This window comes from Scyliorhinus torazame, chromosome 1 (genome assembly GCF_047496885.1).
Source record: "Scyliorhinus torazame isolate Kashiwa2021f chromosome 1, sScyTor2.1, whole genome shotgun sequence".
In the NCBI taxonomy this organism is placed as follows: Eukaryota; Metazoa; Chordata; class Chondrichthyes; order Carcharhiniformes; family Scyliorhinidae; genus Scyliorhinus; species Scyliorhinus torazame.
The window spans coordinates 244,790,043-244,808,403 of NC_092707.1; the positions used below are offsets into that span (position 1 = coordinate 244,790,043).

The 18,361-nt window shown below is 52.1% G+C and overlaps 1 protein-coding gene across 1 annotated transcript in view; it reads right to left on the reverse strand.

Annotated features, from left to right (window-relative positions):
• Positions 1–205: 205 nt before the first annotated feature.
• The window catches only part of LOC140386816 (cystatin-like), a 40,236-nt gene continuing 22,080 nt past the window's right edge, over positions 206–18,361 (reverse strand). Inside the window, exons 2-3 of the mRNA XM_072473214.1 lie at positions 4,913–5,029; positions 206–424 (exon numbers count right to left, since the gene is read on the reverse strand). Coding sequence (XP_072329315.1) covers positions 329–424; positions 4,913–5,029 — 213 coding nt within the window. The 3' untranslated portion in view covers positions 206–328. The remainder of the gene's footprint in view (positions 425–4,912; positions 5,030–18,361) is intronic.

Genomic DNA, 18,361 nt, shown 5'->3' on the forward strand with positions numbered 1-18,361 from the left:
TGCCCTTCGGAAGATTAAATCTCCGGGGCAATTCCAGTGCAATCCTTATGTGGGGTCTTTGGGGGGAATCCCCGAGTGCATCTTCTGGGGTATCTCCCAGGTATGACCCTCAGAGATGGGGATCTATGGCCCCTTTCCAAAACAGGTGATCTGAAATGGCAGTATCCTAACAATCCATGGATAGTCGGAATAAGAACTGCAATCGTTATGGTGCGTAGACAAATTTATTGTTTAATATGAAGATTTCCGACAGCTCAGCCCCCTTGCCAGCTGTGAAATTAGTCACGTTTCTGGAGTTGAGTCAAAGTGTGACAAGGAACACACGTGTTCACTCCTGTCTGCTGAGTGGTTTGCAGTTGCTTTGCAGAATGTATTTTTCATCACGCCAAAAAGTACTCAAAACTTCAAAATGGCAAAGAAATTTCTGAAATGAAAAACAAGGATAAACATTTCCAATTTTCACTGGGTTTTAGATGATTTCATTGGAACCAGCAAGACTGGTTGCCACATTTCCCTTTCACCTCTTACCCTAGAATGGATGCAATTTCTTTTTTTCCCCTCTCTGACCTGGGAATCTATCTGATCGGCTCCTTTTCTCCCAGAAATCCCAATTTCTCCTGTACTTTGCAGGGAGTAAATGTTGGAGCGGGGAGCAGCCCAGAGGAATTTTCTCGCCTCTCCCATTGCTCCTTAGTCACAGAGGTCCTGAGCATGTCTGCTCCTTGTGAATTGGAGCCGAGACACTTACATTTGTCAGTCTCAGCCCAGCTTTCATTTGAACTGATTCTGATTGTGTTTGCACTGAAACCATTTGCAGAAAGTGAGGAGATAGGTGGTTAATGGAGCAATGTCGGAGCTTTACTCAAACTGGCCAGCACGTTTGATAAGGTCTCGTTTGATAAAGATCAGCTGGATACTGACACTGGGCTTCCCTCGGGTGTCGTGAAGGTACTGGTCATTTTGTTTCATGTAATAGACAGAGAAAAGCTTACGGTCAGCATGAACATTTCTCCCAATTAAAATTAAGTCAAATGTTCAGGAAAAGCTTTGCAGTTCTGTGCTCCTAGTTGACAGCTTCACACAGTCGGAGTATTTGATTTAACTCTGTGGACTGCAAATTGGCCGCACTGGCCTCCAAGTTATTTTGCACTCTCTTCTTACAAAGCTGTGCCTTTCTAATGCTAATTCTTACGACTCTGGCTGCTACCCCTTGTATATTTGTGCACCTGGAATAGCTGTGGTACCAATATGAGGTTTTGCACCTACCGCGCGACTCCCCTTTACACACCCCGCCGGCGCCGGCACCGCTACCCCCGGCCCTGCCTAGTCCCCCTGCCCCGACCTGGACCGAAGCTCCGACCGCTGTGCTCCCAGATGTGCCCTCAACCGGGACGTCCGTGCCCGCCGCACCACCGCCCGAATTGAGGAAGTCGATGAGGACGATCCGGCCACCGAGATGGATGGACCTATGATGGCACTTAACCCCGTCGGACTCTATTTAAACAGGGGGTGAATGTGATGAACGGTTACTGCCTTATCATCATGTAAGGTGATGTCCCCTTTAAGACCGGGCTTGGAACCCTGGGGACTCCGCCTCTGGCTCCGCCCATCTGTGAGCCATATATAAAGGGCTGCCTCATGGGCTGTGCAGCAGTCAGCACATGTCTCAGCTCTAGCATAGTTCTTAGGCTAATAAAGCCTTCTTTACCGTTTATACTCTAAGCGTCGTTATTGAGGGTACCTCAATGCGGTAGCCAGAGTTCAGTTGATTTTTGCCTCTGAGTCAGAAGGGTATGGGCTCAAGTCCCACACATGAGACTTGAGTAATATTTCAGTCTTCTTCCTGAGGGAACTTCAGAAATAAAAACAGTTAAAAAAATTAAAATGTCGGAAATATTCAGCAGGTAAAGCAGCCTCTGTGGAGGGGAAAACAGAGTTAAGCCTGTGGCCTCTCATCAGAACAGGCAAAGGTTAGAAATGCAAAAGGTTTTAAGCAACTGAAGGGGCCGGGGGTAGGTGGTGGAGGGGTGGGTGGCGGGGTGGGGGGGTGGGGGGGGGGTGTGCAGAGGACAATAGAGAAGGTCAGTGGAAGACCAGAGAGATTAAATGACAAAAGAACTGGCGGCACCAGGCCAAAGGCTGTGGTATTGGAACGATTGAAGAAATGAAAGCTGTGTCTCGATATTTCGGTCTCCTTGGATGCTGCTTGACCTGCTGAGTATTTCTAGAATTTTCTGGAGGCTTTTTCACATTTCCAGCATCTGCAATATTTTGTCTGGGTAGGAGTCTGGAGCCTTCCAGAATCCTTCCAGAATGAGATGTATAAACTGAGGCCTTGTCGTTCGGTGAATGTAAAACATTCCGTGTCCCTACAGAAGAGGCGCAGTTTTCCCAGTGTCCTGGCCGTTAGTTATTCCTCAGTCATTAATCAGCTGTAAAATGCTCAGCGATGCTGTGGACGACGGCTTTTAAATACAAACCTTTCTTTTTGTAATGTCTTCTCACACTTCAACAAGCAATCGAGAAAATACATATAGATCATAGAACTTAGTGCAGAAGGAGGCCATTCGGCCCATCAAGTCTGCACCGGCTCTTTGAAAGAGCACCCTATCCAAGGTCAACACCTCCACCCTATCCCCAGAACCCAGTAACCCCACCCAACACTAAGGGCAATTTTAGCACGGCCAATCCACCTAATCTGCACATCTTTGGACTGTTGGAGGAAACTGGAGCACCCGGAGGAAACCCACGCACACACGGGGAGAACGTGCAGACTCCGCACAGACAGTGACCCAAACCGGAATCGAACCTGGGACCCTGGAGCTATGAAGCAATTGTGTTAACCACAATGCTACCGTGCTGTCCACATATTTTAATGAAGTATCACTCACTCAATCTTTTATTTCATTTAACTTTAGATTCACTCTGCTTCTTTCTTTTACATTTTCTGCACTTCCCTTTTTCTTCCTGTCTGTGCTCCGTTGTTTATATTTGTTGTCTACGTGCTTTCTTGGTCAGCTCACTCGTACCCCACTTGATCACATTTCCCTTTCAGATTCTTTTATCAATCTTCTTTGAGGAGGTGACCAAGCATGTGGATGAAGGTAAAGCAGTGGATGTAGTGTACATGGATTTTAGTAAGGCATTTGATCAAGTTCCCCATGGTAGGCTTATGCAGAAAGTAAGGAGGCATGGGATAGTGGGAAATTTGGCCAGTTGGATAACGAACTGGCTAACCGATAGAAGTCAGAGAGTGGTGGTGGATGGCAAATATTCAGCCTGGATCCCAGTTACCAGTGGCGTACCGCAGGGATCAGTTCTGGGTCCTCTGCTGTTTGTGATTTTCATTAATGACTTGGATGAGGGAGTTGAAGGGTGGGTCAGTAAATTTGCAGACGATACGAAGATTGGTGGAGTTGTGGATAGTAAGGAGGGCTGTTGTCGGCTGCAAAGAGACATAGATAGGATGCAGAGCTGGGCTGAGAAGTGGCAGATGGAGTTTAACCCTGAAAAGTGTGAGGTTGTCCATTTTGGAAGGACAAATATGAATGCGGAATACAGGGTTAACGGTAGAGTTCTTGGCAATGTGGAGGAGCAGAGAGATCTTGGGGTCTATGTTCATACATCTTTGAAAGTTGCCACTCAAGTGGATAGAGCTGTGAAGAAGGCCTATGGTGTGCTCGCGTTCATTAACAGAGGGATTGAATTTAAGAGCCGTGAGGTGATGATGCAGCTGTACAAAACTTTGGTAAGGCCACATTTGGAGTACTGTGTACAGTTCTGGTCACCTCATTTTAGGAAGGATGTGGAAGCTTTGGAAAAGGTGCAAAGAAGATTTACCAGGATGTTGCCTGGAATGGAGAGTAGGTCTTACGAGGAAAGGTTGAGGGTGCTAGGCCTTTTCTCATTAGAACGGAGAAGGATGAGGGGCGACTTGATAGAGGTTTATAAGATGATCAGGGGAATAGATAGAGTAGACAGTCAGAGACTTTTTCCCCGGGTGGAACAAACCATTACAAGGGGACATAAATTTAAGGTGAAAGGTGGAAGATATAGGAGGGATATCAGAGGTAGGTTCTTTACCCAGAGAGTAGTGGGGGCATGGAATGCACTGCCTGTGGAAGTAGTTGAGTCGGAAACATTAGGGACCTTCAAGCAGCTATTGGATAGGTACATGGATTACGGTTAAATGATATAGTGTAGATTTATTTGTTCTCAAGGGCAGCACGGTAGCATTGTGGATAGCACAATTGCTTCACAGCTCCAGGGTCCCAGGTTCGATTCCGGCTTGGGTCACTGTCTGTGCGGAGTCTGCACGTCCTCCCCGTGTCTGCGTGGGTTTCCTCCGGGTGCTCCGGTTTCCTCCCACAATCCAAAGATGTGCGGGTTAGGTGAATTGGCCAATGATAAATTGCCCTTAATGTCCAAATTGCCCTTGGTGTTGGGTGGAGGTGTTGAGTTTGGGTAGGGTGGTCTTTCCAAGAGCTGGTGCAGACTCGGGGGGCCGGGTGGCCTCCTTCTGCACTGTAGATTCAATGATAATCTATGATTAATCTAGGACAAAGGTTCGGCACAACATCGTGGGCCGAAGGGCCTGTTCTGTGCTGTATTTTCTATGTTCTATGTTCTCTTCTCATGGACATTATTTGTCGATGCCTCACATTAAGGATCATCATGGTACAGCACACTGTTCGACTCTTGAGTTCCCCAGTGATGATACCATGTATTTGCTGTTCTCCCCTCTTCATTGTTCCTCAAACTTTCTTCATGTGTTTTGTGTGGAAAGAAGACCGTAGTCTCAGGTATGTGGGAAAATTCTTCGCTGGTTCCATTTTTTCATCCAGATCTACACCCCAAACTCACACAATGCCTCAGTTAATGATCCACTGTCTCCAGATAGAGTGTCGCTTACCTTAGCGAGTCCTGCTACCTCGGTGCTGGAGCAAGATGTCAAATTTTCATCAGCTCCCTTCCTGCACTGTGTCCTTCCCAGTTTGGCATCCAGGATGTACAATAATCCACCAAGATCCTGGCAAATTACAGGTAGAAACAATCATTTATTCAGCGGTAATCACTTGACTGCAGTCTGTGAATTGCATTGGCTACCCTCAGCCTATGAATGCCCATTCATACAAAATTCTGGCTGTAGCTGTCAAGCAGGGTAGGAATATGTCAGCCGTTGGAGAAGCAGTCATTCCCAGTTACCATAAATAAATATCCAGGGGCCATAATTTAAGGTGAGGGGTGGGAGGTTTAGAAGGGATTTGAGGAAAGGTTTTTCACCCAGAGGGTGGTGGGAATCTGGAACTCATTGCTTGAAAGGGTGGTAGAGGCAGAAATCCTCTCAACATTTAAGAAACATTTAGATGAGCACTCAAAACATCATGGCCGGGATTCTCCGAAATCCCGGCCAAGTGCTGGCGCCGGCGTAAACACCAGAGTGCTGCACACCGGTGTCAACGGGCCTCCTGGCCCGGCGCTTCAGTGGGCTACAGGAGCCAGCACCATGACAGGAGTGCTGTGCGCTGCTCTGGCGCCGATACGTGACCCTGCACTGCCAGCGCAGGTCCGCGCAGGCGCGTGGTGGCCGTGTCCGCGTTGGCGCATGTGCGTGGTGGCCGTTTCCGCGCCGCGCAACGTGGTGGAGTCACACAGCAGGCCCACGCAGAAAGAGGTAGGCCCCCTCCAGATCGCGTGCGCCCGCCGATCGGTAGCCCCCTGGCTGTTTTGAACGGCCCCTGACCGGCACTGCGCCAACCGCGTGCGACTGGCGCCGATTCTCCGGTCGCAGGAGAATTGCGTCGGAGCGGCATGGCGGCAATTTCCAGTGTGACTGGCGATTCTCCGTCCCAGTGCGGGCTCGGAGAATCCCGGCCCATAGCACACAAGGTCACAGATCAAGTGCAGGGAGATGGGGTTAGAATAAATAGGTGCGTGATGGCCAGGATGAACACAATGGGCCGAAGTGCCTTTCTGTGCTGTATAAACTGAATAACTCTATGACTCTGAGTGTGTACAGTACGAAGTCTTACAACACCAGGTTAAAGTCCAACAGGTTTGTTTCGATGTCACTCTGAGTGTGTTAACACAGGTTTCTGGGCCAGATTCACATACATTGGAAACAGGCTATGGGAACAGGCACTTGCTGTGATGACAGGAAGCATTTTAATAAGAGCACCAGCTTTTGAAGACGATCGAAGAGTAACGATAGCCATGACTCGTATCATAAGAACTCACCTGTGACAGCTGCATCTCCGGCAGAGCTGAGGTTTCTCAATGCATCCGAGGTGTTGACATTCTGTCAGAAGGTCAGACATGTGCACCATCCCCTTAATCTACACAAATCTACATCTGATGACTGCCACGTGCCTTTCAGTCACAAGCAGACACATGCAAGCAGGCTGTCCCTCCCAAATCCACAAGGGTGGTTGTGTCGGGGAGGGGGAACTGTGTTGAAGGGGTTATGAGAGAAGCCACCACACGGGTCTTTTCACTGAGTCGTTCACTTGGGTTAATTTCATTGGTGATTCTGTACTTTGTGATTTATTAGTAACACTGGAGGCTTTGAGCCATAATCCCTGGTGTGGGAGTGAGTCCATCCTTTATTGGGGAAAGTGGGGAAGGATGTGCTCACTGAGGCTGATGGCGAAATGTGTTCCACACGTTGCCAGTTGTACAGGAACTATTCAAGGTTTTACGTTTAATGAAAGTTTTCTCACAATGGGAGCACTCAAGTGAAATGTGCCTGAATCTATTCCCGATATGTCATCCCAATAGGAGTTTCGGCTGCTGACTTGATTCCGGCCTCCCCCTGCTCAGTATGGGCAATGTTCTGCTCTCCACCTTCTTCCCCCTCTTCCGCCACCATTTCCACCTCCCCTGATGAGTTGCATTGATCTAACATCTCATCACATAGACTCCTCACAGGGTTTGGGGGGGGGGGGGGGGGCTGTGGTAGTATGCATTAGGGGTCATGTGGGACTGTGAAGCTGTGATGTCATTGGCTGACAGATCCCGGGTCCTGGTTGGCTGTTGACCTCTAGCTCCGCCCTGAAGGCGGAGTATAAGAACCAGGAGTTCTCCCCCGCAGGCCAGTCTGCTACTGAACTGCGGGGAACACGTCACGCTTAATAAAGCCTCATCGACTTCATCTCTATTCGTCTCTCGTGAGTCTTTGTGCGCTACAATTTATTAAGCGTGCTTAAAGAACTATGGAGCTCAGGATCATCCCGGAATGCCTGAGGATCAGTCCCCACGCAGTGAACTCAGCAGCAGTTTTCAAACACTGGCAGACTTGTCTCGAGGCCTACCTCAGAACGGCCCCCGGCCGGGTCACAGAAGACCAGAAACTACAGGTCCTGCACTCGAGGGTAAGCCGGGAAATTTTCCCTCTCATCGAAGACGCAGAGGATTTCCAGACGGCGTTCGCAGCACTAAAAAGCATCTATGTTCGCCCAGTGAACCAGATCTACGCACGCTACCAACTCGCAACGAGACGGCAAAGTCCCGGAGAATCGATAGATGAATTCTACGTCGCGCTACTAATTTTGGGATGGGCCTGCAGCTGCCCGCCGGTAAACGCGATGGAACACACGGACATGTTAATGCGTGATGCTTTTGTGGCTGGTATGAACTCTTCCCAACTCCGCCAAAGACTTTTAGAAAAAGAGTCGCTAGGACTCTCAGAGGCACGGGCCCTTGCAGCCTCCCTGGATGTGGCCGCGCCAAACGCCCGCGCCTACGGCTCCGACCGCGCGGCAGCCTCTTGGGCTCCGTGGACCCCCGTCGCGACAAACCCCCCCCCCTCCCCCCCACCCCACAGGCTTGCGCGGTTCAGACGCCAAGTCGTCCTGGGGGAACCCGCTGCTATTTCTGCGGCCAGGCGAAACACCCCCGGCAGCGCTGCCCGGCCCGCGTAGCGAGTTGTAAGAGCTGCGGGAAAAAGGGCCATTTCGCGGCTGTGTGCCGGTCCCGGGAGGTCGCCGCTGTCCCCGGAGAACAAGGAGTCCTGCGCGCTTCTAACGCTCCCCAACCCCCCCAGCACCCCATGTACGACCCGCAGGCGCAACCAGTTTGGGTCCCGGCCACCGCTGTCCAGCGCCCCATGTACGACCGGCAGGCGCAACCAGTTTGGGTCCCGGCCACCGCTGTCCCCGGAGAACAAGGTGACCTGCGCGTTTCTAACGCTCCCCAACCCCCCCAGCGCCCCATGTGCGACCCGCAGGCACCGCCATTTTGGGTCCCGGCCACCACGAGGGGAGGAGGGGCGCCGCCATCTTGGGACCCCCCAGACCTGTGCGACGCATGGGGACGGCCATTTTGTCCACCCCCGCCGCCATCTTGTGACCCCCCCAGCCATGTGTGATGCATGGGGGCGGCCATTTTGTTCACCCCCGCCGCCATCTTGTTCACCCCCGCTGCCATCTTGGACGGCAACAACGGACCTCAGTGTCGACGGCTCCACGGGGTTCGAGGAAGACGCTCAAGCACTACGATCACGTCTGGCCTCAATGACACTTGGCCAAGCACGGCCCCGGACGCTCCAGACGACGACAACAACGGTGCTGATAAACGGGCACGAGACACCATGCCTGGTCGACTCCGGGAGCACGGAAAGCTTCATCCACCCCGACACGGTAAGACGCTGTTTTTTGACCATCCATCCCAGTGCGCAAAAGATTTCCCAAGCTGCAGGATCCCACTCCGTACAGATTAAAGGCTTCTGCATAGTGACCCTAACGGTGCAAGGGAGGGAGTTTAAAAACTACAGGCTCTACGTCCTTCCCCAACTCTGCGCGCCCACATTACTGGGATTAGACTTCCAGTGCAATCTGCAGAGCCTGACCTTCCAATTCGGCGGCCCAATACCCCCACTCACTATCTGCGGCCTCGCAACCCTCAAGGTTGAGCCCCCATCCTTGTTTGCAAACCTCACCCCGGATTGCAAACCTGTCGCCACTAGGAGCAGACGGTACAGCGCCCAGGACCGGACATTCATTCGGTCCGAAGTCCAGCGGCTACTGAAGGAAGGCATAATCCAGGCCAGCAACAGTCCCTGGAGAGCACAGGTGGTAGTAGTAAAGACAGGGGAGAAGCAAAGGATGATCATAGACTATAGCCAGACCATCAACAGGTACACACAACTAGATGCGTACCCTCTCCCCCGCATATCCGACATGGTCAATCGGATTGCCCAATATAAGGTCTTCTCCACCGTGGACCTCAAGTCCGCCTACCATCAGCTCCCCATCCGCCCAAGTAACCGCAAGTACACAGCCTTCGAGGCAGACGGGCGATTATACCACTTCCTAAGGGTCCCATTTGGCGTCACAAACGGGGTCTCGGTCTTCCAACGAGAGATGGACCGAATGGTTGATCAACACGGGTTGCAGGCCACGTTCCCGTACCTCGACAACGTAACCATCTGCGGCCACGATCAGCAGGACCACGACGCCAACCTCCAAAAATTCCTCCAGACCGCTAAAGCCTTGAACCTCACATACAACGAGGACAAGTGCGTTTTTAGCACAAACCGGCTAGCCATCTTGGGATATGTAGTGCGCAATGGGATAATAGGCCCCGACCCCGAACGCATGCGCGCCCTCATGGAATTTCCCCTCCCGCACTGCTCAAAAGCCCTGAAACGCTGCCTGGGGTTCTTTTCATATTACGCCCAGTGGGTCCCCCAGTACGCAGACAAGGCCCGCCCCCTAATACAGACCACGGCCTTCCCTCTGTCGACAGAGGCTTGCCAGGCCTTCAGCCGCATCAAAGCGGATATCGCAAAGGCCACGATGCGCGCCATCGACGAGTCCCTCCCCTTCCAGGTCGAGAGCGACGCCTCCGATGTAGCTCTAGCGGCCACCCTTAACCAAGCGGGCAGGCCCGTGGTCTTTTTCTCCCGAACCCTCCACGCTTCAGAAATCCGCCACTCCTCAGTGGAAAAGGAAGCCCAAGCCATAGTGGAAGCTGTGCGACATTGGAGGCATTACCTGGCCGGCAGGAGATTCACTCTCCTCACGGACCAACGGTCGGTAGCCTTCATGTTCGATAATGCACAGCGGGGCAAAATTAAAAACGACAAGATCTTAAGGTGGAGGATCGAGCTCTCCACCTTCAACTATGAGATCCTGTACCGTCCCGGAAAGCTGAACGAGCCGTCCGATGCCCTATCGCACAAATTAACCGCCTCCAAACCCTCCACGAGGACCTCTGCCACCCGGGGGTCACTCGGTTCTACCACTTTATAAAGTCCCGCAACCTCCCCTACTCTGTGGAGGAGGTCCGTACAGTCACCAGGAACTGCCACATCTGCGCAGAGTGCAAACCGCACTTTTTCAGGCTGGATGGTGCGCACCTGATCAAGGCTTCCTGTCCCTTTGAACGCCTTAGTCTGGATTTCAAAGGGCCCCTCCCCTCCACCGACCGCAACACATACTTCCTGAATGTGGTGGACGAGTACTCCCGTTTCCCCTTCGCCATCCCCTGCCTTGACATGACAGCGGCCACAGTCATTAAAGCCCTTAACACCATATTCACACTGTTCGGTTGCCCCGCATACGTCCACAGCGACAGGGGATCCTCCTTCATGAGTGACGAGCTGCGCCAGTTCCTGCTCAGCAACGGTATAGCCTCAAGCAGGACGACCAGCTACAACCCCCGGGGGAACGGGCAAGTAGAGAGGGAGAACGGCACGGTCTGGAAGACCGTCCTACTGGCCCTACGATCCAGGGACCTCCCAGTTTCACGATGGCAGGAGGTCCTCCCGGACGCTCTCCACTCCATCCGGTCGCTACTGTGTACTAGCACTAACCAAATACCTCATGAGCGCCTCCTCGTCTTCCCCAGGAAGTCCTCCTCTGGAACGTCGCTGCCGACCTGGCTGGAGGTCCCAGGACCCATCTTGCTCCAAAAACATGTGCGGGCGCACAAGTCGGACCCGTTGGTCGAGAGGGTTCGCCTCCTCCACGCGAACCCGCAGTACGCTTACGTGGAGTACCCCGACGGCCGACAGGACACGGTCTCCCTGCGAGATCTGGCGCCCGTCGGCAACACGCACACCCCCCCGACACCAATCACCCCCTCCCTGCCACCGGCGCACCCCGCGAGCGCCCCCTTCCCGGGAGGATCGGTCCTCCTCCCAGGTCCGACCAGAAGTGAAGCTGAAGCAGAAACCGTAAGGCTCCCGGAGACGACAACACGGGAACAAGCACCACCATCGGGGCCGAGGCGATCGACGAGGACGACAGACCACCCGACCGACTCGTGGCATCGATGTAACACTACAATGTTGTGGACTTTAACGAGAACTCTTTCTTTTTCCCCCTTTTTACTGTAAATAGTTCAAAACAAAAAAAACCTCTGTACATACTGTGATGACATGCAAAAGTTTTCCTCCCAGAACCAGCCTTGTAAACCCTTACCACCATGCGAAGCACCACCCCGCCGGGTTCATTTTTAACAAGGGGTGAATGTGGTAGTATGCATTAGGGGTCATGTGGGACTGTGAAGCCGTGATGTCATTGGCTGACAGATCCCGGGTCCTGGTTGGCTGTCGACCTCTAGCTCCGCCCTGAAGGCGGAGTATAAGAACCAGGAGTTCTCTCCCGCAGGCCAGTCTGCTACTGAACTGCGGGGAACAAGTCACGCTTAATAACGCCTCATCGACTTCATCTCTATTCGTCTCTCGTGAGTCTTTGTACGCGACAGGGGCATGTAATGGAAGCCTTGCAATGCCTGAGAACCTTACAGGAGTGTCCTACAGAACTCAAAACTGACCAGGCACCAGGACCACAGAAGCCCCGTGGTCTCATCAGTGGTATTCCTTGTGCGCAGATGGCTTCAGCTGAGGGGTCGCATAAGGGGGTGAATTGCTGACTCTTCAAGAATGCTAGAATCCATACATGGAGTTTGGATGGTGCAATAAGTGCTGTGGAGCCCTGGACTGCTGGAGGATGAAGGTGTATTGGCAAATGTCAGGATAACAAATACATAAAGCTCTTTGTGTGATTGCGGATCACCTGAACACTGAGAGAGTGGAAGCCCTTCTTACTGATGAATCACTTTGGCCACCCACTCAGCACCTTGATGGCCACCATCACTGATGTCTTGTTCCTGTGGGAATCCAGCGATGGAGGTGAATCCCACTTTGGGCCTGTGAGGCCCCATTTATTTGAAATGTATGTACGGCTCAGCTCTCACAAATATGGCAAAGTGACCTAGCAGATGCAGTGGTGTGCTGATGTTTGCAGGAGGCCACCTAACACAGCAGCTGATTCTTGGGACAGGCCAGAACCGAAGTTGCTCGAGTCTTCCGGTGCCAGCCATGGAGTGAATGATCGCACAAGGCGTTGGAGTTGGCATTTTTTACCCATTAGCGGGGTCGTTTTGGCGGAAACGTGGGGCGGAAGGTGTAGGAGAAGAGATTCTCCCCTGGATCGGCATGTTTACGGGCTATCAGACCTGGCTGAAGACCATGAAAGACCTGGCTATGGAGTTGGACGGGTCCTGTGGCGCTGCAGAAATTGTGAGAATGGCGGAGGGGGAAGGGTTGTCATCGGTGGGAAAGCCTCAGATCGAGCAATTGATGAGTATCAACAAGGAGGAATTTTGCCAGCGGAGGAAGGAGATGCACAGTGACTGGTCGAAGGCGTTTGAGGGGACAGTGGCATCTCTGCGAGGGTCGTTGGATCGGGGGAAGAAGTGCCTCGAGGCGCAAGGGGCGGCGATATGTGAGGTGGAGAAGGTGGAGTCCGATCAGAGTGATCGGATTGTGTCCTTGGAGGCAGAGGTGGGATCCTGGGGGATCTATGTAAGTTGCTGCAGGTGAAGGTAGAGGAGCAGGAGAACAGGTCCAGGTGGCTGAACTTGCGGATTGTGGGTCTGCCTGAGGGTGTGGAAGGAATGAGCGCCAAAAAGTACGTTTCGAGGATGCTGGCCGGGCTGGTGGAGGAGAAGGTGCTGGACAAAGCCCCAGAGGTGGATTGGGCCCACAGGTCCATGAGGCAGAATCCCGAGAGCAGGGGAGCCGCTGCGGGAGGTGATTGTGTGGATGCACAAGTTCGTGGACAAGGAGAAGATCCTGAGGTGGGTCAGGGTGAAGCAAGTCTATGAATGGGAGGGTAATTGAGCCTGGATTTACGAAGACAATGGCGTGGAGCTGGTGAAGAGGCGCGCAGGATTCAACAAGGTCAAGGCTGCGTTGTACAGACGGAAGATTCATTTTGGGGTGCTATACCCAACATTCGCCGGTCGGGAGTATTATTTTGAGATGCCAGAGGAGGTGAACGGCTTTATGAGGGACCATAAGTTGGAGGAGAACTGAAGGGTGAAGGATGGAGGGGATAAGCTGGCAAAAGTTGGGTTTACGGTGGTTTGTGTTGCCAAAGAGGGGGGGAATGTGACGTGGCAGGATGGGAGGTTGAGCGTGGTCATGGGCGGAGAGGGGGACCACCTTGGATTGGCTCGGTTCAGGGCGAGTTTAAGTGAGACAGAACTGGTGGGGGTAACGGTGGACAGGAGAGGGGAATGGAGGTGTAAGCCTCCGGTAAGAGTCATGACGTGGAATGTCCGGGGGCTGAAAGGACTGGTCAAGAGTTCCCGGGGTTTTGCACGCCTGAGGGGTTTGAGAGTGGAGGTGATTTTTCTACAGGAGACACAGTTCTAGGTGAAGGATCAGATTAGGCTGAGGAAGGGATTAGTGGGGCAAGTATTTCACTCAGGGTTTGATTTGAAGTCGAAGGGGCGGCCATTTTGTTGAACAAGAGGACGGGATTTGTGGGGGCCAGAGAAGTGGGGGACTTGGTGGGGGGTAGAGCAATGTGACAATGAGTGGGTGCTGGAAGGGACGGCGACAGTGGTGTTAGTCAACGTTTTGCGCCTAACTGGGATGATGTGGGGTTTGTAAAGGGATCACTGGGTGCGACCCCGGACTTGGATATGCACCAACTGATTATGGGCAGAGATTTTAACTGTGTAATTGAGTTGAAGGTGGACAGATCGAGCCTCAAGTCGATGGGAAGTTCAAGAATGGCAAAAGTGTTGGGAGGGTTTATGGAGCCTATGGGATTGTGTATCCGTGAGGGCTCAGGAACCCAGGAGGGAGGGAGTACTCCTTTTTGCACGTGTATAAGGTGTATTCTAGAATCAATTTCTTTGTGGTGAGTCTGGCGGCGTTGATGAGGGTGGTGGGGGTGGAGTATGTGGAAATTGTGATTTCGGTCCATGTTGGAGGTTAGGCTTCGTTCGGGGCAGGTGCAGAGGCCTGGGTGGAGGTTGGATTCTGGTCCCTTGGTGAGACTGACGATTGGGAATTATGTGGATTGCAATCAGAAAGGGAAGGTGTCGGCGGCCACGTTATGAGAAGCATTGAAGGCGGTGGTTCGAGAGGACATGATTTCATTCAAGGCTCACAGGGATAGAAGGAGGAGGGAGGAGCCCTGGCGGCTGTTGGACGAGATAGTTGAGGTGGATGGGAGATACTCGGGGAGGCCCGCACGAAGGAGTTGTTGGCGGAGAAGAAAGGCTGCAGGGTCAGTTTGATAGGTCGACGATGGGCAAAGAGATGGGACAGCTGCGGATGGCAAGGGGGGTGCAGTATGAGTACAGAGCGAAGGCGAGCCACATGTTGGCCCACCAGCTGCAGCAGCAGGCGGCGTCTAGGGAAATTTTAAGGGTGCAGGCAGAGAATGGGGAGGTGGTGTTGGAGCCGGGGAGGATAAACGAGGTGTTCAGGGGGTCTTGCGAGAAGTGGTATAAGGCCGAGCTGGGTGGAGAAGAGGGGGATATGGGACGATTCTTGGACAAGTTGGAGTTCCCAGAGTTGGAGGAAGAGAAGGGGCAGGCATTGGAGGAGTCTCTGGGGCTGAAGGATATTATCAGGGGAATGCAGGTGGGGGAAGGCCCTGGGGCCAGACGGATTTCCGGCCGAATCTTATGAAGTGTTTGCAACAGAGTTGGCCCCTCACCTGTTGGGGATGTTTAGTGAGGTGGTGGACAGGGGGAGCTGCCAGCGATGCTGTCACAGGCATCGATAACATTGATTCCAAAGAAGGGAAGGAACTGCTGGAGTGTGGGTCATGCATGCCCATGGCTTTGTCAAATATGGACATGAAAGCATTGGCGAAGGTGTTGGCAGGTAAGATGGAGTGGTATGTGCCAGGGGTGCTCTCCGAGGATCAAACGGGTTTTGTGAAGGGTAGGCAGCAATCCAGTAACAACAGGAGGCTGTTGAATTAGTTATGACTCCGTCAGGGAAGCAGCACCGGAGGTTATTGAATCTATGGATGCAGAGAAGGCCTTTGACCCGGTAGAATGGAGGTAACTGTTCTAAATTCTGGGAAGGTTTGGGTTTGGGCCGAAGTTTGTGGCATGGGTGCGTCTTTTGTGTGCATCCTTGGTGGCAAGTGTGAACGAGATGAGTTCACTAGGCTTTGGGTTGCACAGGGGAACGAGACAGGGGTGCCTGCTGTTGCCATTATTATTTGTGCTGACGATTGAACCCTTAACATTAATCCTTCAGGGGTCTGCTGAGTGATGAGGGATTGTGAGGAGGGGCAGGGAGCACCAGATGTCGTTGTATGCAGACCACCTATTGTTGTTTGTGTCAGTCCCACTGGAGAGTATGGGTAGAATCATGGGCCTGTTAGAGAGGTTTGGGGCCTTCTCCGGGTATAAGCTGAAAGTTGGGAAGAGCTAGGTGTTCGTCCGGTGAATGCGGTGGGGCGGAAGACCAATTCAGGAGCACTACCATTTAAGGTAGCTAGAGGGAGATTTAGGTATTTGCGTGATCATCTGCCTATAGAGGCAAAGTCACCTGGGGTACTGATTCTCCAACATGTCCAGGCAACCTCCTCTTCTGCCATACACGTGATGCTGAAAATATGGCTTCCAAAGCTCCTCAACCCTCTCCTCTGCCGTCCTCATGTATGGGACTCTGCATTTAATCCTCATTGCTAGTTGGCCAACCCCTGTGGACCTTGAGGGCAGCACGGTAGCACAAGTGGATCGCACTGTGGCTTCACAGCGCCAGGGTCCCAGGTTCAATTCCCCGCTGGGTCACTGTCTGTGCGGAGTCTGCACGTTCTCCTCGTGTCTACGTGGGTTTCCTCTGGGTGCTCCGGTTTCCTCCCACAGTCCAAAGCAGGTTAGGTGGATTGGCCATGATAAATTGCCCTTGTGAACAAAAAGATTAGGAGGGGTTATTGGGTTACGGGGATAGGGTGGAAGTGAGGGCTTAAGTGGGTCGGTGCAGAATCAATGGGCCGAATGGCCTCGTTCTGCATTGTATGTTCTCCATTCTATATTCTATGTTCTTTATTTCATGCCCATCTATTGGATTGGATTGGATTGGATTTGTTTATCGTCACATGTACCGAGTTACAGTGAAAAGTATTTTTCTGCAAGCAGCTCAACAGATCATTAAGTACATGGGAAGAAAAGAAAATACATAATAGGGCAACACAACATATACAATGGAACTACATAAGCACTGGCATCGGATGAAGCATACAGGGTGTAGTGTTAATGAGGTCAGTCCATAAGAGGGTCATTTAGGAGTCTGGTAACAGTGGGGAAGAAGCTGTTTTTGAGTCTGTTCGTGCGTGTTCTCAGACTTCTGTATCTCCTGCCCGATGGAAGAAGTTGGAAGAGTGAGTAAGCCGGTTGGGAGGGGTCTTTGATTATACTGCCCGCTTTCCCCAGGCAGCGGGAGGTGTAGATGGACTCCATGGATGGGAGTCAGGTTTGTGTGATGGACTGGGCGGTGATCACGACTCTCTGAAGTTTCTTGCGGTCCTGGGCCGAGCAGTTGCCATACCAGGCTGTGATGCAGCCAGATAGGATGCTTTCTATGTTGCATCTGTAAAAGTTGGTAAGGGTTAATGTGGACATGCCGAATTTCCTTAGTTTCCTGAGGAAGTATAGGCGCTGTTGTGTTGTTGTTGCCCTGCTTGGGCCAACTTCACTCAATGATGACTGGACCATCCTTACTCTTCTTAACCCTGCAGTGCCATTAATCCCACCCACTACCAGAGTGCACAAAGACCACTGGCTTCATCAATTCACCTCACCCAATGGCAGCTGTGGTTGAGTGCCCCTCCCAGCCATGTATCATTTTCGGAGATCACGTAATTGGATAGCACAGTTTTTATTGGTTCCCTGCTCTTTATCCACCTCCTTCTTTGCTTGTTCCAGATTCAACTTCCCATGAAATTTTAAATGAACCCGTAACCAGCAGACAATGAGCTTGTTTAGAGGCTTAATTGGTCTTTACTCCAATTTGGGTTGGTTGTGGGGTCTCGTTTCCCTCCACCTCAGTAAAATCGCTGCTCATTGGAGCCAGCAAGTTAATCAGTGGACGTGGAATTGTGAGTTTGATTTATTGTTAATATTGAACTATTTACAGATCCCAGAAATTGGCATGCATGGTGCTGTTTCCACCGAGGTAGCCTGTGTCCAGAATGTTCTCTCTGAGTCATATGACTGTAAGGGTCCTTCCTGTTTGTTCACTTTTTTATTCCCTTATTTCCTCTTTCTTTTATTTTTGCCATTACGTTTTTGACCCATGGATGATTAATGGACATGTGTCTTTCAGGCAGCCTGTATCTTTAATTCATGGAGAAGAAAACAGTGGCCTCTGCCTTTAATTTAAGCAGAGGATTTAAGCAGCAGAATAGATCACTGTGTTTGTCTGTGCTGGTTCATACTGGAGTTGAGTACTGCCTGGCACCAATGACAGAGGTTGGCTGGGACTCAGTTTGATTAATTTGGCTTGGCGCCGGAGCGAGGCGACTCTCTGCGAGCTCTCCCAAACAGATCCACTTTTTACTTAACCTATACTCGTTCTAATCTTTTAAAAATTAACTCTTAAAACTAACATTATTACTAACCTCTCTCTCTTATCTTCTCTTGCAGGCTTGAACATCCTCCAAGGCCCGTGGAGACCTTTTGACCCGACCCGACCTGACTTCTGCGACCTGGAAGAAGATCGGGCCCAAACCGGAAGTGAAGCCCCAACCTCGATTTGGAGCCGACCCGGACCTCGGAGCTCCCAACCCGGCCTAACTACCGATGCCAGCCCCTGGATCACCTTGCTCAGTCCCCGGAGCTCCTGACCCGACCCCCGACGGCAAGACCCAGCCCAACGCGACCCCCAGAGACCCGCCCAGCGACTCGACCTGGAGAGGCCCGCCCAACAACCCAACCTAGCTGGTGATGGGAGAAAGAAAAATCCACGTGGAGGCTCGACCGGGCCTACTTCAAGATCCGACCCCAGGAGCGCCCAGGGAAGGAACGGGACACAGCCCAACCTGCCTCAGGATGCCCCTGCCCACGACCCAGGACCCCCGAAACGGCGGAGACC